The 25,057-nt window shown below is 37.4% G+C and overlaps 1 protein-coding gene across 2 annotated transcripts in view; it reads left to right on the forward strand.

Annotated features, from left to right (window-relative positions):
* The window catches only part of LOC126475382 (cyclic GMP-AMP synthase-like receptor), a 259,124-nt gene that overhangs the window by 111,230 nt on the left and 122,837 nt on the right, over positions 1-25,057 (forward strand). For both annotated transcript variants that reach the window (XM_050103207.1, XM_050103208.1), the window contains 2 exons: positions 9,111-9,255; positions 24,599-24,763. In XM_050103207.1, the coding sequence (XP_049959164.1) occupies positions 9,111-9,255; positions 24,599-24,763 (310 nt within the window). The remainder of the gene's footprint in view (positions 1-9,110; positions 9,256-24,598; positions 24,764-25,057) is intronic.

Raw genomic sequence — 25,057 nt, forward strand, 5'->3', positions numbered from 1 at the left:
CTCACAAACAGAAATCTCGTAAATGAGAAAAAAAAAAAAAAAAAAAATACCACCACAGCCGTATCTTGAGAATGCCTTTATTTTATCACGACTAATTTTGACGGCACATTACCGCCATCCACAGGCCTCACCAGTGCCAAAAGAGTGTTATATTTCATTGGCACATTTACTATGGGATCCTTGATACAAGCACACATGGGCTTTATCAGGAGTCTGTATTTGACATCGTGTTGCCTTCAATGAGGATGGTGGTAATGTGCCACCAAAACTAATTGTGTGGTAGAATAAAGACATTCTCAAGATATAGCTGTGGTGGTATTTTTTCCTCATATATATCATCAGCTGAAGTCACTTGTCCACGCAGTAAGATGAACATCCAGAAATGGAAAACTTGTGCATTGTTGTTTAAAAAATATGTCCTTTGTCCATGTTAGTGTTAATTAGAGTATCGTGTAAAAATTTGAAATAAGTTGGTTAAGAACTTTTCGAGATTTTTGGTAACAGCTTTTCCTCTTCATGAATTATTATATATATATATTTATAAAACCGTCAATATTAAAAATATGAAACATATGTTCAAGTGCCTATTAGAGTATCATGTAAAAATAGAAGTAAATCCCTGGGACATACAAGTTACTAACTTTAGACTAATTAACAACGGTATTTAGAGTAGACCATTAAAGGTCAAATTCGTACACATGTAACATAATCCAGAATTGAGTATTTTGAAATAAGGAAACAGTGGCAGTACTTTTACTGGAATGAGTGATGTGAATGAAGCATATGTTGGTAGTAGTAGGGTTCTCCCCCCCCCCCCCCCCCCCTCCCCCCCGTCAGCGTTTGTGGTACTACCTTGAAAATTAAAGTATGATCATATTTTATGTGGCCACAGTGAAATTGTTTCTGGAGACTACATGAAGTTGTCGGTGTATGCAGCCCCAGTAGAAACCTTAGAGAAACTGTGTGTGATTTTACTACAGGGTACTTGACAGGGGTGGCAACATTTTGTGGCATTATAATGCTTGTGTTGTGACTGGTGCTCATCATTTTGAAGAGTTGTTTTGAGGTTGAGTTGTTGATGTAAGATGTAAGTTTTTTGTCAGTAAACAAAGTATTCACTTTAAGAATCTGTCCATCTGTATAATTTTGACCTTAAACTTTAGGGACATCCTGTACATGAATGTGATTTCATCTACACATACTAAAATATATCGAGCAAATATATTTCAATAAAAAGAAAAAAGCTTCCAAAAAATTTACACACACACACACACACACACACACACACACACACACACACACACAAGGATGTGCATGCATTGGATGCCATTCCCAAAATATACATCTGAGGGAAGGAAAGACATTATTATGATGCCCAATAATTGCACCCTGGGTGGCAGTTGAAACAGACTCACTGTCCAGTTTTTGAATCTCCTGCTTAACGCATTGTACTATGACTATAAGAAAACAGCTTTCCAGTTGTGATAATTAAAGAATAATTGTAGCAAAGTGGTGATATTTATGACTGATGATCTTCAGGAGAACAGCTGTCTTTAATATTCAGCCCTTAGTTAATTTAGAATACAAGAATGTCACCTGTTCTTTTCCGAATCAGCATACCTCAAGGTTCTTGTCCATTCTAGTATATACAAATATAATATCTGTGCCTTTTATTCACAAATACACATTAGTAAAAGACCTTCAGAAAATCCCAAAAAATTAGTACTTGGCTTATAAGATCAGTAGCTTGCATTAAACAGGTCAGACAATCAGTGTGGGGCCAAAATAAAAAACCAACGTGTTTATACTCAGATGGATGACAAGTAGGTAAGAAGTGTGGAAAACCATGGAAACTGTCGGTGGTCTGGTGGTGGTCTGTTGTTTTATACCTACGTGGGAATGGTCCAATGTGATGTGTTAAAACATGCCCTGAAACTTTTTATACGGTAATAATCCACTGAAAGAAAGTCCCTGTTAAAATTTTAATTGTTAAGATCCACTGTGCTAGTATTTTTAAAAAATATGGAAAATTGCCAAATTCATAGGTTGGTGGGCAGCTGGAGACACATATATGCTCAGCGAACGGGTGTCTAGTCTACAATTTATTATCAGTTCCTTGAAGATGGATATCAAGAAACTTAAAGAAGAAAAAAGTGAACGGAACATGAAAAACTCGCGCCATGAAAGTACGAATATGTCGGAGAATTGGACGGAAGTGAAGTACAAAAGACGCAAACAGATAATGCAAGATACAGAAAACGGCGAAAGAAACATAAATATAGTGAACGAAAATTACTTTCAAGCTCTTTCGACTACGGATTGTGAAAGTGAAGTTAACAGTGCGAGTGTACCATGTGGAAAACCAAACGACTTTGTGAATAAGGTAAAACATGGAATATTTCAGCAGCAGTTAAGTAAAAGATCATATGCGAAAGTGCTCACGAAAAATCTTCCACCGCTAAGCTGCTCTACTGAGACAATATCGACATGTGTTAGCAAAAAAGACACAATAAATAGTGCCAAACAAGACTTCGCTTACTGTAAAGATAGTCAGGAAACAGGTAATCTCGGAACAGCAAGAACCGGTAAAATTGAACTGTATGCCGACAGCCAAGGACGAAATACAGCCGCTGAATTTCGGCACACAAGTAGTCAGAATTTTAGTTTTAACTGTACAATAAAACCAGGAGCAAAATTCAGTGCTGCTACGTCAATGAGTCAAGAAAGAATTTCCTCATTGAGCAAAAAGGACTTTTCCATCTTCCTGGCGGGATCAAATGATATAGCTAGGAACGAAAAAAACGATCTCTTAATCTCGCTAAAAAGAAAACTGTATGAGCTGAGAGGAACAAATGTTATTGTTTTTTCAGTGCCGCACCATTATGACTTGATAGAATGGTCCTGTGTAAATAAAGAAATTGAAACTGCAAATAGAGAGATGCAAAATATTTGCAAGCGGTTTGAAAATGTAACATTTGTGAACATCAGCAATTTAGGGAAAGATTTCACACAAAACATGGTTTCCATCTAAATGTACTTGGAAAAAACATAATAGTAACCAAAATTTTAGAACTTGTAAATAAAATCTCAAATGTGCAGTGTGATGATAGAAAAGTCATACCTCTCATGGACAGGAAGTGTGTGTATCCTGTAGAATCCAATGTGAAATCTGCTATCAGTGAAGCTACACCTCTCCAAGACAAATGTGAAATTTTATTAATGCAAGTGAACACTCCAAATGTTATTAATTCACAGAAAGGCACAGCAGTTATGGAACAACAAACACCAGAAATAAGTGAAACAGCAGCAGCAGCATCATTATCAGCAGAAGCAGCAGCAGTAACAGAACCAACAACGACTGGAGCAGCAACACAGCAATGCTTAAGGAGGAGCCAAAGGAAAAATACATCTGTGTCATTCAGTGATAATTTTTTATGGTTTCAAGCCAAGAAGAAAATAAAAATGTGAAAAACCAGCCTGCTAACTCACAGATAAGTCACAACAACATCCTATTTTTAAACATTCAGGGTCTTGAAAATAAAGTTGAAATTCTGGATGAGTCATTGCCACAGAATAAGTATTCTTTCTTATGTCTATCAGAACATTGGCTTAAACCAGAACAAATACAATACTATGTACCAGAAGGTTATAAATATGGAAACAGTTTTTGCAGATCTCAGTACCGTAATGGTGGTACTGTTATCTACGTTTCAAATGAAATAGAGTGTAGAGAACTAGATCTTAGTTGGGCATGTGTAGAGAAACACTTTGAAATTACCGGGATCATATGTTATATAATGAAACTTATCATAGTATGTATCTACCATTCCCCTGACTCAGATGATAAAACTTTTTTAGATAATTTAGACAGTGTACTCTGCTACACAACGAAATGGAAACAGTATGTAACTGTAATTGGGGGAGACTTTAATTCAAGCTTTGATGTAACATGTAACAAACCCAGTGTAAATAAGTTACTGAATATGCTAAGGCAGCACAACTTCCATCATGTAAATTCAGAACCAACAAGACTACAAGCGTGCTTGGATAATGCTTTTGTCAACTGTGCTCGTGATATGTACTCCACCAAGGCAAAGGAGTTTGTTTTCTCAGACCACTCCATGTTAACAGTAAAGTTAAGACATTTTATAAAAAGGGATGAGAGCAAGACTGGACAAAAATTAACAAAATCTAATACCTTAATAATTAACAAAACACAATCTCATAAAACTAACACATCAGTTGAGCATAACAAACTGGGACAAATTATTTCAAAACTGTGATTCCAGTGCCCAAACAGTTTATGAAACATTCCACAATTACTTAACAGGTATTTTAAAAGCCCATCTTGTTCAAAAGAAATACCATAAAACAAGAAAAGGTAAATTTTGGTACACCAAAGAACTGGAGAATCTAAAAAATAAGCTACTGCTGTTGAAGCGCCTTGCCAAAGTAAACAATTCTAATGAAATTAAGGATCTCGAAAAAATCACTAAGAAACTGTATAAGAAAGAGTTGCAATTAGCGAAACTAAGATACAACACAAATTTCATAAAAAATAGTAAAAAACAATCCAAAACAGCCTGGTCAGTAATTAATACTGTTAAAGGTGCAGTCAGAAACTTCGACAAGACAGTCCCAATACCAGCAGATACATTCAGTAATATTTTGTAAGCTGTGCTGATGATATCAAAAAGCTGATCAGTAAACCTAATGTAACATGTATAGATTATCTGAAGAGAGCAAACCTAAATCATGATAGGGCCGGATCATCATTGAAACATTTCAAAGAGGTATGCCAACATGAAGTTCTTAAAATAGTCAAAGAAATGAAAAATTCATACAATACAGATATTTTTAATATGTCAAACAATCTATTGAAAGAAATCATACATTACATTGTAGCACCATTAACATATTCTATAAACCTGTGTCTCATAGAAGGGTTTTTTCCTGATCCTCTCAAACTATCCAAGGTAACTCCAGTCTTTAAGAAGGGTGTCAAATCAGACCCTGCAAACTACAGACCAATTTCACTAATTCCAGTACTAGGAAAAGTCTTTGAAGGCATAATATATAAGCAGATGTATGAGTACCTAGAACTAAATGGTATGTTAAGTGCATCACAGTTTGGTTACAGAAAAGGAAGGTCAGCTATACATGCCATAGAGCTCTTAGTCAGAGACATTCTAGCAGCATTTGAGGACCATGCGCACGCACAGGTAACCTTATGTGATCTGAGCAAAGCTTTTGACTGTGTTGACCACTCACTTCTGCTCTCTAAACTTGAGTACTATGGAATATTTGATAAAAGTTTAAAACTCATCAAATCATACCTCAATAAAAGGAACCAGGTGGTGAGTTCAGGAAGTCATCTGTCAAACATACTCGAGGTTCAACATGGAGTGCCACTGGGATCTAAATTGGGACCACTTCTTTTCCTTGTACACATAAATGACTTACCAGGAAATATAGATGTAAATACATATATGTATGCAGATGACACAACTTTTTATGTACTTGATAACCTTGTAAGTGATATGAAATTGGCAAAAGAAAATGCAACATCATGGTTTAATGCCAATGGTCTGCTATTAAATGAGGAAAAGACCCAGAATATGTGGTTCAGTCTATCAAAGACTACAAAAATAGAAAAACAAAAGGCAAAGTTTTTAGGTATTGTACTTGACAACAGTCTAACATGGAACTCTCATGTTGATCACATAGTGGTTAGGTTGTCAAGAGTTATATATTTGTTGAAGAGACTGATGTGTTGTGTGACATTTGAGTATGTAAGGACAGCGTACTTTGCCTTTTTGCAATCTGTTTTAAGGTATGGGTTAATACTCTGGTGAAACAGCAGAAAAATAAATGAAATTATGGTGATCCAGAAGAAAGCAATCAGAGTAATGGCTAATGTAGATAATAGAACACATTGTAAACCATTGTTCACTAAATATAGAATTTAACAGTAATTAATTTATATATTCTTGACAGTGTTAACTACATACTTGCTGAACTACCTAATTTAAGTGTAACAAATAAAAGACGTGGCTACTATACAAGAACGTGTACTTCTTTGCTGCCACAAAATAGATTAGCTAAAACTAACAATAGTCATAAGTATATGGCAATTAAAATATATAACAAATTGTCTAAAAATGGGTCAATCAAGCCTGACAAATTATTTAAAGACAATGTTCATAACTTCTTGTTAACTAATCCATTCTATTCATTAGAAGAATTTTTAGAAATGCCCAATATCAACTTAAATATGTAATTTTTTTTTTTTTTGTAAAATTAATATGTTAAGTGAACTGACGAAGTCTATTGCATGTAACAATGCTGAATGACTAATAAAGAATCTGAATCTGAATCTGAACTGGAACTGTTGTGCACTGTTCATGTGCAATTTGACAGGTGCATATCCTTGGTTGATGGTGCATTGGCAAGCAGATCACACAACTCAGTGCAACCCCAGTGTGTAAATCCAATTTCAGCTTTCATTGATATCCTCTGAAACAATTGTCCACACTTACTGTAGAATCAAATTTGAAACTCATTAATATCCATAATAATAGCTAGTTGCTGTTGTGGTAGTGAAAGTATTATGATTGGAGATAATATGGAATTAATATTCATCATGTTTAACACTTAATGGTATCCCATGTGCAAAGCAGGTTTTACTTCGAAAAAAGCTGACTGTGAACTGCATAAATGGAAGAAAGACTTATACAAAGTAGTAAATATGCACCAAAATGAAATTTGCAAAAAATGTGAAAGGAAAATTGGCCGAAAGATCTACTGTGCAGCTTGGCCGAAAAGTTCTGTTACCCCCTCCCTCCCACCCAATTAATAAACCTGTGAACTTTAGAGGACTTTTCTTGAAACATGAACCATGTAGAGCTGTTGGTGAGAGACAGTGCACCATTACCAATGGAGATCTAAGAGACTGGGCTCTCCAAGTCACAATTGAGATGAATATATTCAAGAAGTCATAAGGAAGTTGCCAAACAATGAAATTTACTTCAAGTGAAAGTATAGAGAAGAAGCTATTAATTTGTAGCTGATGTGAAGCCGAAGTTTGCTGTTATCCCCACATCTGCTGTGTCTAATGTCAATCAACAAGGTTTTATGAAAGAATTGCAAGCAAACTGCAGTTAATCATTTTGAGGTGGAAAAAAGACAGTCTGTTCTTCAATCAATTAATGCTATGACACTTTCATATACAAGAACAGTGATAACCATGAGTGGATTACTGTTTCTGTAGCTTTGTATCTGTCTTCAGGGATGTCGAGGCACATTAGGACCAAAAATAAAAAAAAGAGCTGTTCAGTGGCATTTGACCTATCAAAATCTGGATAAAGAGTAAAGAATAATTTTCAACATTTCATTTAAAATGGTTTCTAAGGAGTTGCAGAAATTAATTCATTGCTTTTGTTGGATCCTTGGCTTGGACATAACAATACATCTGTCTTTCAGTAAGACTGTTGATATAATTCAGATTCCATGTGGAATAGCCAGTTTGACTCTCAAGAAAGAATTTTTTTCGCTGTGAAAAGTGTTTTAAATGAAATTGTTGGACAATTTCCCATAACTCTGTTGCATTTGAGGTTAATCAGGCGAGTATTTGTGCATTATCAGTTTTCATTGGCACATTTCACGAATTGCTTGAAATATGGTCGGTATGCAGCACAACAAGCAGAGCAACTGGGAGGACTATTTCTTACTCCAGCATAATTCTGTCGAAATAAAACTAATAATTACTGTGATGTGCCTGAAAACATTAATTTTTCTTTCATCAGGTATGCTTGGTGTAAGGGAAATGTTAGTTTTTGTCATTCAGGTGACACTTAACTTTATTGTGATGCCTATGGGGAATAAACAAGGAACAGTTTCATTGTTAGTAAAATATACATTATTCAAAACGTATCATAAAGACTTTGCTGCAGCAGTTGTTATAAAATGATGAGTGTGTAAGAAATCCTTCATTTTAAATATATTAAAGTCATGCTTGATGGAAGTTGTCTGTAATGTAACATCAGACACTGCCTCTATTTATTTTCCTCTGCTAGTCACCTTTATAAGAATTTCACATACAAGAATTCTGCTGTCAGTATGAACTGCCTCATACTCAAAACATTAATGATATATGACATTTTTTGTATAGTTTAAGTGCTTCAAATTCACTTGTGTCACGCTGGATAGTAACTCTATGAGGCAATTACAAATTACAAAATTACTAGGTTGTCTCGTCATGGTGAATCACATGCTAGGCAGGAAGGGCTGTACAAACCGCTGTCATTGGTGGTTCACGAGTTTAGCAATATTTGCAGCGGATATTAGAGGTAAAATTTTGATAGTGCATTTCTTTTGTTGTATTCTTCCAGCATAAAACAATTTCAGGGTTGATTTCCATAAGTTGGATTGGAGCATTCCCTTGTTAGTACCCTGTGAAAATAACCACTTTCTTAGATTACTTTTAATTTGAACTTTTTGTGTCTTCTGTGATAGAAAACAGTGGAATGTCTTCTGTCAGATTGCCACCAACAATACGTTCAAAATTATCAGTAAATGTGTGTACAGTATATTGTATGCACAAGTATAATGGCTTCTTTTAACAATGTGTGTTTCAAATGCCCATTTTTTTTCAAATTTTTTGTATGTCACAACCAGGGTATGCAAATAATTGATAATTTCAATTTTTGTAGATTCCTGAAAAATGTTTCACCCCATACAACACTGTTCACTGATGATAGAGCTCTCAGAAATGGAGTAATTTTGAAAATATGTGGCTGATTCAAAGGCTTTTTGATTTCCAGAACCTGATATAATGATCTATATGACAAGTATTCATCGAAAATAAAAATGTTATGCCCTATGAATGGAGCAACATTTTATTAGTTTGTTTTGTTTATTAGTTTATTTTGTTTTGCTTATAGTATTTCACTAATTGTCTTTATTATCTGAATACTATAGTGGTGCATTTGATAAAGTTAGCTCATTGTATGCTGGCAGTGAAAAGACATTTGTATTGTGTAAACTTCATTACAGTGATATCAAAAGTTTGTGTTGAAACAGATATTTTTTCTTCTCATATTTTTTTACAGGAATGATACAGTCAAAACAAAAGTGAAGAAGTGGTTTGATGAAAAAGGCTTTATGTTAAGGTCGAAAGTTCATCAGTGGATGCAAGGTGTTGTCGATAATGCATTAAGGGAATACAGAAGCAGTGACATGAAAAAAACATTTAAGGTATGTTCTTTTTATGGCAGATACAGAATGCATTTGATGTACAGACTATAAGAGAAAATTCTACGCAACCATTGTTGTAATTAATTTATTTAATTTTGAGCTTCTAGTATATGGTCAAGATGAATGAACAGCTGTGGAAGATACCGTATACATGAGAAACTATGTGAATATTTTAACTACAGCCTGATCATATGAATCAATGATGTTTAGAGCTTGTACTAACTAACAGGTCAGCTAAAGATACCCTTACTAGTGCCCATCTCCAGTTAGAACATGTAAAATAATTAAAAAGATTTCATGTGTATCAAAAATTCCAGTCCTTGTTAGAGCTGTCTCCTAAGTATAATAGCACCAATAATGTTTCAGTGAGTGATGGAGTTATTCATTTATTTTTTATTTATTTATTCTTCCATGGTACAATATATGATGTAAGGATGTAAAATTAACTATCTTTTCTGGGTGTCAGTACTGGATACTCGTGCTTTGTTGCATTACTCTCCACCGGTAATGAAAAATGGAACCCTTTATTGAGACATCAGGTTAATCAAATCAAGTAAATATATGGCTAAACATAAATATACTTCATAACTTGTTTATTTCCACAACAAAGATGATGTAACATTGATTCTACAAAATCTAAGTCAATATTAGCCATACACTGCTGTTGTCATTGGTCCTTTTGTGTGTTTCAACAATCAAAATATGAAACAGTTATTTTGATTCGTTTTCTAAAACAAGTGACAGAATTTAGATTTACAATTTGTCGCAATCTTTTTAAAACAGTTATCAGTGCCAAAATACGTGAATTAGTTTTTCACAATAATGTTTAATTAATAAATGTTAATATTTGTTGGAACCATCTCTAATTTTAATGTTAACATGAATCCTGAATTTTCACGCATAGCTACACAATTATTGCAATTACATTTCTGTGTATGAATTGTAGAAATATGGGTTTAAACATTAGTTTACATATATTGCACATATTTTTAGATAGTGTCTATATGTCATTTCATTTTTTGTTGTTCCAGGTATTCTAGTCACATCAATATATTGAATTTATAATGTTGCAATGCATGCTCCTTTGTTTGTATTACTTTGCGTAAGCATTGCGAGATTGTATCAGATCCTCCAACATAATCAGATTTGCTATTTTTGTTAAGAGTCATCTCATTCTTTAACTATTAGAGTTTGATACAATGGTTCTTATTAAATACATACATAACAAATATTCTTGTAAATAACATAATAATTCCTTACATTTTTTGTAGTTCTTATATGTAGTCCTTCAGTGTTTCTATTTACATGGTACATTTTGTGGATAAAGTTACATATTACAGTTTAAGGATGATTCTTTGGCTCTTGGGGGCTATTTTAAGTACACTATGTGATCAAAAGTATCTGGAAACCCCCAAAAACATACTTTTTTAAATATTAGGTGCATTGTGCTGCCACCTACTGCCAAGTACTCCTTATAAGCGAACTCGGTAGTCATTAGACATTGTGAGAGAGCAGAAAGGGGCACTCTGCGGAACTCAAGGACTTTGAACATAGTCAGGTGATTGGGTGTCACTTGTGTCATACATCTGTATGTGAAATTTCCACACTCCTAAACATCCCTAGATCCACTGTTTCCAATGTGATAGTGAAATGGGAACATGAAGGGACACATACAGCACAAAAGTGGACAGGCTGATCTTGTATGTTGACTGACAGGGACCGCCGACAGTTGAAGAGGTTCATAATGTGTAATAGACAGACTCTGTCTAGACCATCACACAGGAATTCCAAACTGCATCAGGATCTACTGCAAGTACTACAACAGTTAGGAGGAAGGTAAGAAAACTTGGATTTCATGTTCGAGCGGCTGCTTATAAGTCACACATCATGCTGGTAAATGCCAAACGATGCCTTGCTTGGTGTAAGGAGCATAAACATTAGACGATTGAACAGTGGAAAAACATTGTGGGGTGTGACGAATCACAGTACACAATGTGGTGATCAGATTGCAGGATGTGGGTATGGCAAATGCCCAGCGAATGTCACCTGCTAGCGTGTGTAGTACCAACAGTAAAATTCGAAAGTGGTGGTGTTATGGTGTGGTCATGTTTTTCATGGAGGGGGCATCGAAGAGCAATTCAGGGATGACAATTGCATCTTTCAACATGATCAAGCACCTGTTCATAATGCACAGCTTGTGGCAGAGTGGTTACACGACAATAACATCCCTGTAACGGACTGGTCTACACAGAGTCCTGACCTGAATCCTATAGAACATCTTTGGGATGTTTTGGTATGCTGACTTCATGCCAGGCCTCACCGACTGACATCGATACCTCTCCTTGTTGGAGCACTCCGTGAAGAATGGGCTGCCATTCCCCAAGAAACCTTTCAGCACCTGATTAAACATATGCCTGCGAGAGTGGACGCTGTCATCAAAGCTAAGGGTGGACCAATACCATACTGAATTCCAGCATTACTGATGGAGTGTGCCATGAACTTGTAAGTCATTTTCAGCCAGGTGTTGGGATACTTTTGATCACATAGTGTATTTCTTTATATTATAATAACTGTTATTTGACAAATACTTTTTAATTCTTTGATTAAAGATGCCAAGGTCATTTACATCTTTAACTTCCTGTGTTAGGCTGTTGTACAGTTTTAGTTAATGATATAACACATCTACATCTACATGTTTACTCTGCAAACCACCACCACCATTACAGCAAGCAAAAGAGTTAGTTGCTAGTAATACTGGGCTGAGAGACCTGTGGAACCAGAGCTGTCAATTTATTGAAAATCCTGAAGAGCATGAGTGGTTTTGAAAGTATAATTGTGATACTGCTGTCACAGAACTCCACAGGAAACTGTGGGTCAAATTGAACAGAGCTTGCACTGGGCATGGATGATGCACAGACTCTCTTTACAAATGGAGTGCTACAGAGTCTCCAGATTGTGACTGTGGGGCTCCAAACCAGACAGTCAAGCACATTAGAGATGAATGCCCCTGGCATTCCTACCAGGGGAGTTGGAGCGACCTCATGAAAGCTAACAATACATCTCTTACATGGATCAGAAACCTACATATTGACATTTAGTTAATTTTGTACGTAGTTTTGTATTTTCATATTCCTGTTATATATAGTATTACTAATGTTATATACCTGTAATTTTACTCTGTATGTCAACCATACGAGTAAATAAATAAATCTGCAAACCACTGTGAGGTGCATGGCAGAGGATACATCCCATTGTGCCAGTTATTAGGGTGTTTTCCCATTCCATTCAAGTATGGAGTGCAGAAAGAACGGCTGTTTGAATGCCATGTGCATTCAGTAATTATTCTAGTGTTATCTTTATGATCCCTATGTGAACAATACATAGGGGATTGTAGTATATTCTTAGAGTCATCATTTATAGCCAGTTCTTGAAACTTTGTTAATAGATTTTCTCAGGATAGTTCATGCCTGTCTTCAAGAGGCTGCCCGTTCAATTCTTTCGGTATATCTGCGACACTCTCCCATGAATTAAACAAACTGTTACCATTTGTACTGCCCTTCTCTGTGTACATTTAATGTCACCTGTTAGTCCTATTTGGTACAGGTAGTGTTACATTTTTAAACATTGACAGTTGACACATCCAATATTATCGACAGTATTTTTAAAAACTATCGATGTATGATTAACTATCAATTGTTTTGTGAAGGTATTTCAAATGAAAAATACCTTTCTAAGAATTTTTATTGCTTAAAAAAACAACAAGATTTGCAAATTTTGTTTTATAAAAAGTAAGGTATGTAAATTATTGTCCTTTAGTCTGTTGTTTAAAATACAACATTAAAAGATACACATAAGGTGTTTAAATTTTTCTGCTTCAGTCTGTTGCCTTTTTAAGTAATTATTTACCCTCCCTTGGAGGAAACCCTCTCTGCAAGAACCGAAGTCGCTGGACACCACAAAAATTTAATGGCCATTGCATTGCAACACACTATTTGATTTTGCATAATATTCTAATACGCAAGCATGCTTGTCTACTACAGGTTTTTCAAAATACTGATGTAGGTCAATTATGGAATCACTGATTGGTGTAACGACATTGACATTATGCTGATGCTAATTGGGCACAAAAAGTAGATCATCCAATTTCAAACTGTTAGACGTATCAGTAGACATATTAGCACTTCTCTTTGAGATATTATCCTTGTAGTTGACGCAGTGATAGCAGCATACTCTCTGTGAAGTGTCCTCTGCCTCTTGAAATGTCCTTAACAAGTTGTTTAAACCTAGGATCTAATAATGTCACAAGCACATTAACAGTCAATGTGTTAAATGGTTTCATTTTTTCATTGATTGATTTAATCAAGGAATCCAGAACACTTTGTCCTTAACTAGTTGTTCAGGTACCTTACAAGCGTGAAAAATTTGCAGCAATACCTTGTATAAGAAGTATAATTGAGGGAGCAGTGATATGACTCCCCTGAGTTTGTTGTTGTTGCCACTTCAGAACGTTCAAGTACTTCTTAAATTCTTATGAGCACGTGGGATGAGCTGTTCGATCGAGTTGGCATTTCTTATATCAGTCTCAGTTCTTTTTTGTTTGCTTTTTTTTAACATGGTGCAGTTTGTCACTGGCTAGTGTTAAGTTATGAAAGAAAGCCACAATAGCCTTTAATTTCAATAAAATTTTGAAAAATGTTTCTGCTTTGAAAAAGTCATTACTGTTAAGTTGATGCAGTGGGCAAAACAGGGTGAACATCAAATCCTTAAAATTTAGGCAGTTTTTTCAATAACTGCAGTGTTGTCTATAGTAACTACTACTGTCTTATCATGGATATTGTTTTCTACTAAGATTTGATTCTGAGCTGAAAAAATGTAATGCTAAAGTAGCCTGGCAGTATGTCCAAAAGTTTGCATAATATTGTCAAAAAACTTCTTTTTTTCAACATCTTGTTATCTGGAAAATTACTTTCATATATAAAAAAAATAGTTCTCATAAAAATTGGGCCAATATATTACTTGTCGATGTTATGTTGAGCTTCAGTGTCTTAGAAGGATGGGGAAAGGAGGAAGAGGAAGAAGAAGAAAAAGAAGAAGAAGAAGAAGAAGAAGAAGAAGAAGAGGTAGGTCACCATAAGGAATAGGGATGCGAGAGGGGAAGTGTTTACTGGTCTCCTACGCAATGCTGCTACCTTAGGTGTGCATGCTTGCTGATGAACTGCAGCAGATACAGTGTAGACTGCACATGGGAATAACTAGATTGAAAATGCGTTGAAGAGTCAAGGGTGGCTTCTTCACTCGTTATGTTTTTTCTCTGTTGAGCTGACACTCAGTGCAAAACAAAAGGGCCATCACTGTACTGCAGTGCTACAGCTGCTATATCACTGAGGTTGGTAGCACTTGTGATCTTAGTGCAGTCAACATAAAGTGTGTAGCTCGTAGAAGTTTTGTTGGGTGTTTCGCCTTTCATCGGGGGAAGCTCACAGAATGGCATAAAGACTGCAATATGGTATTAATGAAGGGTAAAGAAAGGTGTGGCGAGAGACAGCAGTGCTGGCACCTTCATCCATCATACCAATGTATTCCTATAATATACCTGTGCCACTCAAAGTTTGCACTTGACGGGACCTGATAGATAGTGTTTCGTCTGCTTCACTGTAGTGGCGATACGACAGCTTCGATTACACAGTAGCTGAGTATTTTCCATTATCACTGGAAAGTTCCAATTCGATTAGTAAGGCCTATATTTACAACTTGCAATGGTTGGTCATTTGGCACATATATGCATTAATATAGACACTGTTTTATAAACACTGAAAGTTTTGATTCTGTTCCGATTTGCTAACACAATGGGAGCACTTCCACATAAATCACCACAAACGCAAGTTGTTTATATACCTGGAAGACAGCAACACAGTAATTGTAAAGACACTACCAGCTGATTTTGCTATGCTTTATTAATTTCAGTTCAGATGGTGTTAGGGTTCACGTTCGTTTCTCACTTGTTAGTCTGCTATCTCACAACTTCAAGTGAAAACTTTGGGTGCTGAAATAACAAATGTTTTGAGAAAGTGCATTATAGAGACATATATGTTCAAATATGTTGCTTATTTGTAGTAATGAATAAGAAAATATATTAAGCCTGTTGTAACACAATTATTCAATGATTTGTTACAGTTGGCAGTATCTGTAAACAGAACACAAATGACACTATGGCTTCAGATTTCTATTTACGAGAAGGGTGGCAGGGAGGGGGGGGGGGGGGGGGGGAGTGGGGGCCGGGAAGGAAGGGGTGAAACTGCCAAGAAATACCTTACAAGAAACGAAACTCAGCATGGCAAAAAAAAAGTTACTGACGTGCATCGATTCTGCATTGTGATGATCTGCAGTTTTTATCACTTTTAATATGGGTGAAACTAATTTTTCATCTATAATAAAGTGGCAAGTCAGTGGCAGTATGCCTTCATTCGCATTGCTTTTCCACATGCCCTTTGTAATGCTAAAAACAATTAGATTTTGTAAGGGCTTTCTGTAATTTAGTTTTTATCTCTTCCTATAGTTTTTAAATCAGTGAACATTCAAGTGTGCTTTTATCTGGCAACTCATATCTGCTGTCCAAATTTTTTTCAAACCTTGATAGTCAGAAGTTCTGTACAGCAGCATATTGATAGCCATCATTTGTGCATAAAGAGAATCAAGTTCTTTTTTTATATTTGAACTGGTGCTGTGGAACTAACTTCTGTTTAAATAATTTTTATAGAGCTTCTCGATTCTTTTGGTTGCACCTCTTGCATTTGATCTACCTCACAAGTTGATCCCTCACCTTTGAATTCTATTACTAATTCGTGATTCCTAATTTTTCACCATGCTTCCATTTAAGTGGTCTCTTAAATTAATCCTAATCCCTGATCATGTTTATAATCTTTAATGCAGATGGTACACTTTACAAACTGACTATTATCCCCACTTTCTTGAAAAAATTCCACACAGATGATCGATTTTTACAGTTCATTTTCAAAACAATAACAAAAAAACTCGATCTACACACCTCTTACGTAAACACAATAATCTTGGAAGCATGGAATTTCCTCAGCCAACAGAGACTATCAGTGACATGTGAAAAGTACTGATTGTTTCATGTTGGCACCATTCAGAACACTTCTTAGCTACTGTCCTCTTTGCCTCACTGCTGCTGACAGTGATACAGCAGTTGTGGCACTATAGTTGTGTGATGAAGAATAATCGTGTTGTGTAGTGTTTAAATAATGAAATGAGTGATGGAGAAGCCATTGTTGTCACATTGAGGTCACCTCTTATAATACCCCTTAGAGCTAGAATCTTTAGAGACAGAATTCTTCCTCATGACACTCGAAAAATTAATAATCAGGTTGCAGAATGGCATAAACTTGAAAAACTGAGAAAAAAATAATAATAGTGAGCTTATTCACCAGCTGCACAACTTTCAAACAAGGGGTTTCAGCATTAATGTGCAAGAGCTGAAGAAACACCTACAGGATTTGGAGTTTTGCAGAAACATTTCTGGACATTCACAGTCAACTCTTGGCAAGAAGAGATTAGATTTGTCTCACATCCACTAAAACATTCACATTTTACCCAAATTACTTATGAATATGCAATGCAATGCTGTGACAGCAGACAGTATGTAAGTACAGCTGTATATTTTAATGATTATGTCCAGCCACCATACAAATAAAAAAAACTTGACACTCTACAGGTTGTGCTTACACCATATTTAGTTTTGTGGGAGCTGGTGTGTCCTTGAAGGAACAAGGTCCGTCAGTTGACCACAGCATGGGCAACCAACACATGAATGATATTTGTGCTTCTGCAAAAGCAGAAGTGATGCAGGGGCATTAGGATTGTGTCAGTGTTGTGTGTTTTCAAACTGTACACATTGACAAGTACAACTGAAAACACTTGTAAGTACAATGAGGAATCGGAAACAAAAGAGGACAGTAGAAGATGTGTTTAATTAATAATAACAATAATTGTATTTATTTTAAAATACATTATACAGTACAATCAGAAACACTTAACAAATATTTAAAATATCATTTTTTTCCCTCTATGAACTGTGTTGTGTTAGAGCAGCCTTACTTACAGTTGTATTCCTTGGTACAAGCAAGTAAGCTCTCACATTTGAAGAAGAAAATCAGTATAATGCACTTCCACAAAATCTAGTTATTTATTTGAGATTAGTGTTTAATGCCCATCAACAACAAGGTCATTAGAGATGGAGCACTAGCTCGGATTAGGGAAGGATGGGGAAGGAAATTGGCAGTGCCCTTTTGAAGAAACCATCCTGGCATTTGCCTGAAGTGATCTAGGGAAATCATGGAAAATCTAAATCAGAATGGGCAGATGCGGGTTTGATCCATCGTCCTCCCAAATGAAAGTCCAGTGTGCTAACCACTGTGCCATCTCACTCGGTTCATTATTTACGTGTGTTGTTTTTACCATAAGCATCTGATCAGTACGAGATGTGCATGACCATGAGTTGTCGTCACTGGAAGACAAACAAGAAAATTTCCTCTTTCACAACCCCTCCCCCACAGTGACCAATCTGATAACAACATACTTTATAAACAACTTAGACTGGGCAAGGTGCCACCGTATTTGTTGTTGGTTAAATACCTCCATACAATCTACTTTCCCTCTGCACTCCAAACACCATGGAGGTAACAGGAAATGAAAATTTTTCAGGCACCGATTAAAAAAAAAATTAAATGACAGGACTATTGATAGTTCAACCAGACTACCAATAGTGATGACAGTGCGGATACTATCAATTAATTGATAGTTTATCGATATGGTCCCATACAATTGAACAATATTCTAGGATGTGTCACACAAGTGATTTGTAGGCAATCTTCGTTGTTGACTGATTGCACTTCCCCAGTATTTTACCAGTAAACTCACGTCCGCCACCTGCTTTACTGACAACTGAGCCTCTGTGATCATTCCATTTTATAGACCTACAGAGTGTGACTCGTTAATGTTACAGTCATAGGATACTACTTTTTTTGTTTTGTTTTTGAAGTGCACAATTTTACATTTCTGACCATTGTGAGCAAGTTGCCAATCTTTGCACTACTTTGAAATCCTATTAAGAACTGACCGAATATTTATGCAGCTTCTTTCAGACAGTATTTAATTATAGATAACTGCATCACTGCAAAAATCCTGATGATTAATACTGCCTGCAAGGTCATTAATATACAACATGAACAGCAAGGGTCCCAGCACACTTCTCTGGACACACCCAAATTACTTATATATCTGACGATGACACCAAGATAACATGCTGCATCCTCTCTACCAGAAGTCTTCAATCCAGTCACAAATTTCGCTTGATACCCCATATGACTGTACTTCTGAAAGTAAGCACAGGTTTGGTGCTGAGTCAAATGCTTTTCAGAAATCAACCTGACCGCCTTGATCCAAAGCTTTCATTATGTCATGTGAGAAAAGTGTGAGTTGGGTTGCATATAATTGATTTATGGAATCCATCTTGGTTGGCACTGAGGAGGTCATTGTGTTCAAGATACCTCATTATGTTTTAGCTCAGAATATGTTCTAAGACTGTACAACAAATTGATGTCAAGTATGTTGATCAGTAGTTTTGTGGATCAGTTCTACTACCCTGCTCGTACATGGATGTGACCTGTGCTTTTTTTGAAGAACTGGGCACAGGTTTTTCTTCAGGGATCTATGATAGATTACAGTTAAAAGAGGGGCTAACTCAGCTGCAAATTCGGTATAGAATCTGACAGGGATTCAGTCAGGCCATGGAGCTTTGTTCAATTTTAATGATTTCAGCTGTTCCTCAACACCACTGACACTAATTCATATTTCAGTCATCTTTTCAGTGGTATGAGGATTAAATTGGAGCAGTTCTCCCAGGTCTTGTGTGTAAAGGAAAACTTGGAAATGGAGTTAAGAATTTCAGGTTTTGCTTTGCTACCCTCAATTTCAGCTCGTGCCTCATTCGCTAGGGACTGGACACTTAACTTTAGTTCCACTAACAGCCTTTACATATTTCCAAAGTAATTGGTGTGTGAAAGATCTTTTGATAGTATTCTGCTACAGTAATCATTGAAGGCATCGCGCATTGCTCTCTTGACGGCACACGTGTGTCATTCAGCATTTCTCTATCTACAGTTTGTTTTACACCTATTATGCAGTAATCTCTGTTTGTTTAAAAGTTTCTTTGCAGTGACTGTATACCTTGGAGGTCCGCTCCTATTATTGACTGTTCTACTGGGTACATACCTATCAAGGCTCTGGTCAACTACATAACTTGAGCCATAGTTCCTCTGCATGTTCCTGCCCTGTGCTGAAAGTGTGAAGGTCCTCATTGAGATATGACACTACTGATTTTTTTATCTAGTTTATTGAACATATATATGTTCTGCATGTTTTAGTTGTCCTTTGTACATTGGTAATCATTGTTGCTACAACACTGTTTTGTTTTTTCTGTTGAGATGTAAGTAGTGACTTGCCCTGGTTCTATACTTGCGTATTGAGCTGTTTGTGGCATACAGACAAATGTTTTTTCTAAGGTACGTTATACTCTAAAATATACACTGAAGAGCCTGAGAAAGCGATACACCTGCCTAATGTTGTGTAGGGCCCTCGCGAGCTTACAGAAGTGCCACAATATGACATGGCATGGACTCGACTAATGTTTGAATTAGTGCTGGAGGGAATTGATACCATGAATCCTGCAGGGCTGTACATAAATCGCTAAGAGAATGATGGGGATGGAGATTTCTTCTGAACAGCTTGTTGCAAGGCATCCCAGATATCCTTAATAATGTTCATGCCTGGGGAGTTTGGTGGCAGAGGACATAACAGCTGGAAAGCATCCGTGTGCTTTGTTACAAAATGTACCTTGAGTGTGAAAATAACCTAATAATGGAGTAACATATTGTGTGTGGAGTACCACTGGGATTAATACTGGGCCCATTCTTGTTTCTAACCTAAGTACATGACCATCCAGTTGTTGTAAAGGGTAGTTCAAAAACTGTATTATTTGATGATGACAACAAAAGCCTACTGATCAAGAGAGCAAACTCAATCTCGCAGATGCAGCTCAAGTTACAGCTGAACAGGGCTACAAGTGGTTCACAGCTAACAGTTTAAAGTCTTGATCTCACAAAGATTCATATTGTGCAGTTTCAACCAAAAATAATGACCTTTCATCTCAAGAAATAGACATTAATGGTAATACAATGAATGGAGCACGAAGTTTAAAATTCCTTGCAGTCCATCTGGATAACAAGTTAAAATTGAGTTCAGTGTGTAATGCACCTAGAAATAGCTCTCATTGTGTTGACCTAAAGATGAGAGTGTTACATACTTCCTTTCCCTGTTGTCTTACAGAATTATTTTCTGTGCCTAAAATTAAGAAAGTATTTGTTCTGTTAAAGCGAGCAGTGAGAATAGTGTGTAAAGTACACTCCTGGAAATTGAAATAAGAACACCGTGAATTCATTGTCCCAGGAAGGGGAAACTTTATTGACACATTCCTGGGGTCAGATACATCACATGATCACACTGACAGAACCACAGGCACATAGACACAGGCAACAGAGCATGCACAATGTCGGCACTAGTACAGTGTATATCCACCTTTCGCAGCAATGCAGGCTGCTATTCTCCCATGGAGACGATCGTAGAGATGCTGGATGTAGTCCTGTGGAACGGCTTGCCATGCCATTTCCACCTGGCGCCTCAGTTGGACCAGCGTTCGTGCTGGGCGTGCAGACCGCGTGAGACGACGCTTCATCCAGTCCCAAACATGCTCAATGGGGGACAGATCCGGAGATCTTGCTGGCCAGGGTAGTTGACTTACACCTTCTAGAGCACGTTGGGTGGCACGGGATACATGCGGACGTGCATTGTCCTGTTGGAACAGCAAGTTCCCTTGCCGGTCTAGGAATGGTAGAACGATGGGTTCGATGACGGTTTGGATGTACCGTGCACTATTCAGTGTCCCCTCGACGATCACCAGTGGTGTACGGCCAGTGTAGGACATCGCTCCCCACACCATGATGCCGGGTGTTGGCCCTGTGTGCCTCGGTCGTATGCAGTCCTGATTGTGGCGCTCACCTGCACGGCGCCAAACACGCATACGACCATCATTGGCACCAAGGCAGAAGCGACTCTCATCGTTGAAGACGACACGTCTCCATTCGTCCCTCCATTCGCTTCTGTCGCGACACCACTGGAGGCGGGCTGCACGATGTTGGGGCGTGAGCGGAAGACGGCCTAACGGTGTGCGGGAGCGTAGCCCAGCTTCATGGAGACGGTTGCGAATGGTCCTCGCCGATACCCCAGGAGCAACAGTGTCCCTAATTTGCTGGGAAGTGGCGGTGCGGTCCCCTACGGCACTGCGTAGGATCCTACGGTCTTGGCGTGCATCCGTGCGTCGCTGCGGTCCGGTCCCAGGTCGACGGGCACGTGCACCTTCCGCCGACCACTGGCGACAACATCGATGTACTGTGGAGACCTCACGCCCCGCGTGTTGAGCAATTCGGCGGTACGTCCACCCGGCCTCCCGCATGCCCACTATACGCCCTTGCTCAAAGTCCGTCAACTGCACATACGGTTCACGTCCACGCTGTCGCGGCATGCTACCAGTGTTAAAGACTGCGATGGAGCTCCGTATGCCACGGCAAACTGGCTGACACTGACGGCGGCGGTGCACAAATGCTGCGCAGCTAGCGCCATTCGACGGCCAACACCGCGGTTCCTGGTGTGTCCGCTGTGCCGTGCGTGTGATCATTGCTTGTACAGCCCTCTCGCAGTGTCCGGAGCAAGTATGGTGGGTCTGATACACCGGTGTCAATGTGTTCTTTTTTCCATTTCCAGGAGTGTAGAAGCATTTTTACACTCAGTTACTGATATTTATTTTTTACTAGTTTCTGTTACTGATAATAAAGATTGTTTTGAACTGTGCTATTCACAATGTCAATACAAGAAAAACAGTAATTTTCATGTAAACTTTGCCCTCTTATACAGGGTTCAGAAAGAAGTTATATGCTCTGGTGTTAAGATATTCAATAAGTTCTTATCTAATATAAACCAAGAAACTGAGAATCCCTATCAGTTCAGAAGAAAATTAAAACATATCTCATTAGCCACTATTTGTATAATTTATCTGTATTCAGGGACTGAAAGGTTCAGTCAGCCACATGGCAAGTAGTAATGTGCATTATAAAGGCAAATGACTAGTAACAAGACAATATAAATATGACGTAAACATTATGAAAAGGACAGATTGCTCCTCACCATAGTGAGGAGACACTGAGTGGCAGACAGATACAGAGAAAAAGACTGCTAGACACTATTTAGCTATTGTAGTAATTCCTTCATCAGGGAGGACGCAAAATTCACTCACATTCACACAAACAAAATCATATGCACATGGTTGCTGTCATCTCTAGGCGCTAAGGCCTGGCTGCTATTGAGGCTGAGGTGAGTAATGATCTAGCAGGGTTGGGTAGTGTGTTTGTGTGTGTAGTATCTACCACTCAGTGTCTCCTCTGTGAGCCAAGTAGCAACATATCCTCTTCATATTTCTATGTGCTCCAAACACTCACCCTAGAAATATCTCCTATTACTCATATACAATTTTATCAATTTATAGCCAGCTCCTCCAATCTAAGCTTCCGTAGCTTGTCAAGTAATATGATTATACAACATAATCAAATACTTTTATCAAGATGAAGGAGCACTCCAGTTACAAAATACCCATTCTGCATTGCAATTATTTTCTAGTCAATTAATTGTGTGCTGCAGCTAATGATGATGGCTTGGTTTCCATAAAGCTGTTCTGATTCTTTAATGTTAGATTGTGTTGACTCTGAAATTTTATTAGTTTAGTGCATATGACTTTCTCAATAACATTAGAAAGCGTAAATAAGAGTGAGGTTAGCCATTATAGATGTATTGCCTTCCTTGTAAGTCAACTTTTTTAACAATTTTCTTAGTAAATTTTCGTATATTTGAATCCTGCATGATTTACCATATGGAGGTATACCTTAGTGATAGCTGGGTGGTGCTCTGTAGCTTGTGATGTGGATCTTGCTCATTGACTGCTTTATCCTAGCAAAACATTGTGAGAATGTTCCTTCCACTTGTATGCTCAAAGCAGAATACTTACTGTTCTCATCACAATGCTTCAGACAATATACAGTGTTCTTGATTCTATTATACAGGCTATTACCCCATAGTTAGCAAAGAAAATATTTCATTGACATAATCAGATCAATGTCCTTCACTATTAAGTTCCTAAATTGTTTAAGTAATGGTCATCAGAATCACTTTAACTTGCAAGCTAGAGTTAATTATTCTATACCCTTGCACTACTATTTAAACATTGTTGGTGTTTGATTGCACTCAAAAATCAGCTCATCTGGTTGCTGGAATGAAAGGTACATGCTATTTGCCATCCCCACTTAACAACATACTTCGTAAGTCAACATTCTCAAGTCTTGGAAATGTAAACATGTCACTTTTCAAAGAAGTCCACAGTAACACAAATGTAAAAATGTTGCTTTTCAAAGAAACAACATAAGGTGCTGTACCATACTGACATTATGGGAAATCCTTTGACACTTAGGTCACCCCAGAAACTTCTGCAAAAATACTCAGTGTGCACAGGAGTGCAACCTAAGCCCCATGTTCTGGTTAGGGGAACCCATTATGTAGTAATGGCTGCAAATTGACAAAGCATCGCTGCCTGCAGGTAAACTGTACGCATCTCCCATAGACTAATGACCAGATGTCTGTTTTGGTCTGAGTTGCTGGATTTATTTATTTATTTCTTGTTCCGTAGATCCAGTTAGTGAGTCAATCACAAGGATATGGAACGTGTCAAATTGTACAGGTTTCAATTTAAACTTACAATAAATACAAGGGCATTTCAATGGCAAATTGTACATAGTTTAAGTAAGACTGGATATAACATTCATGATGCAACTGTCTTATGGCCACACTTACATATTAACTCTTTCCTAGAAATTGAAATACAGGATGACTGATTCACTATTGTGAAAAGCAAATTATCATTAGAGTCGAAAATGGTATATTTCATATTCTGTGTAGAGCTGATATCATAGATTTCTAAATGAACAGTCTGATGTTTGATTGGATTATCTATGTATCTGTGGCTTACTGGTGAGTATGTTATGACAGATAACAACTTTTACTTTCAAGATTATGTAAAAATAATGTAAAGTTTTACTATGAACAATATTTTTCTCTATCATTTTTAATTTCTCCACATTTCAGCACAAAGTATCCATTTCTCTTTCAGATTGCCAGATCTTATTCAGGGCCAGCTATTACCCTCAATGTAGAACATGCTACACAACCAGAGATGAAGTTTTCAATTGACCTTGTTCCTGTCTTTGTTTTCCAAGGCTGGCCAACCACAGTCCATAAACTGCACAAATATAAAAAGACAATGGGTGATGATAAGGTAAATTTTGTTCTGTCTTAAATGTTGTATGTCTGATGTTTGTCTGTGTTACTTAACTACACTCATGCCCATAAATTAAGGATAATGCTGATACATGGTGAAACAACGCTCTGGTGGATGGTTTGCGGGTTTAAATCACCTGGGGGTATGACCATGCCCTGCATTTGACCTGCGGTTGTCGTGCGGTGGTGCTGGCAGCAGTCCATATACACAGAGGTGTGTTGGTGCATGTCAGAGTACGGTGCAGCGAGTAAGTGTCCATACATTTTCAGACATGCTAATGGTGACTATTTG

Source organism: Schistocerca serialis, chromosome 4 (genome assembly GCF_023864345.2).
Source record: "Schistocerca serialis cubense isolate TAMUIC-IGC-003099 chromosome 4, iqSchSeri2.2, whole genome shotgun sequence".
Classification (NCBI taxonomy): domain Eukaryota; kingdom Metazoa; phylum Arthropoda; class Insecta; order Orthoptera; family Acrididae; genus Schistocerca; species Schistocerca serialis.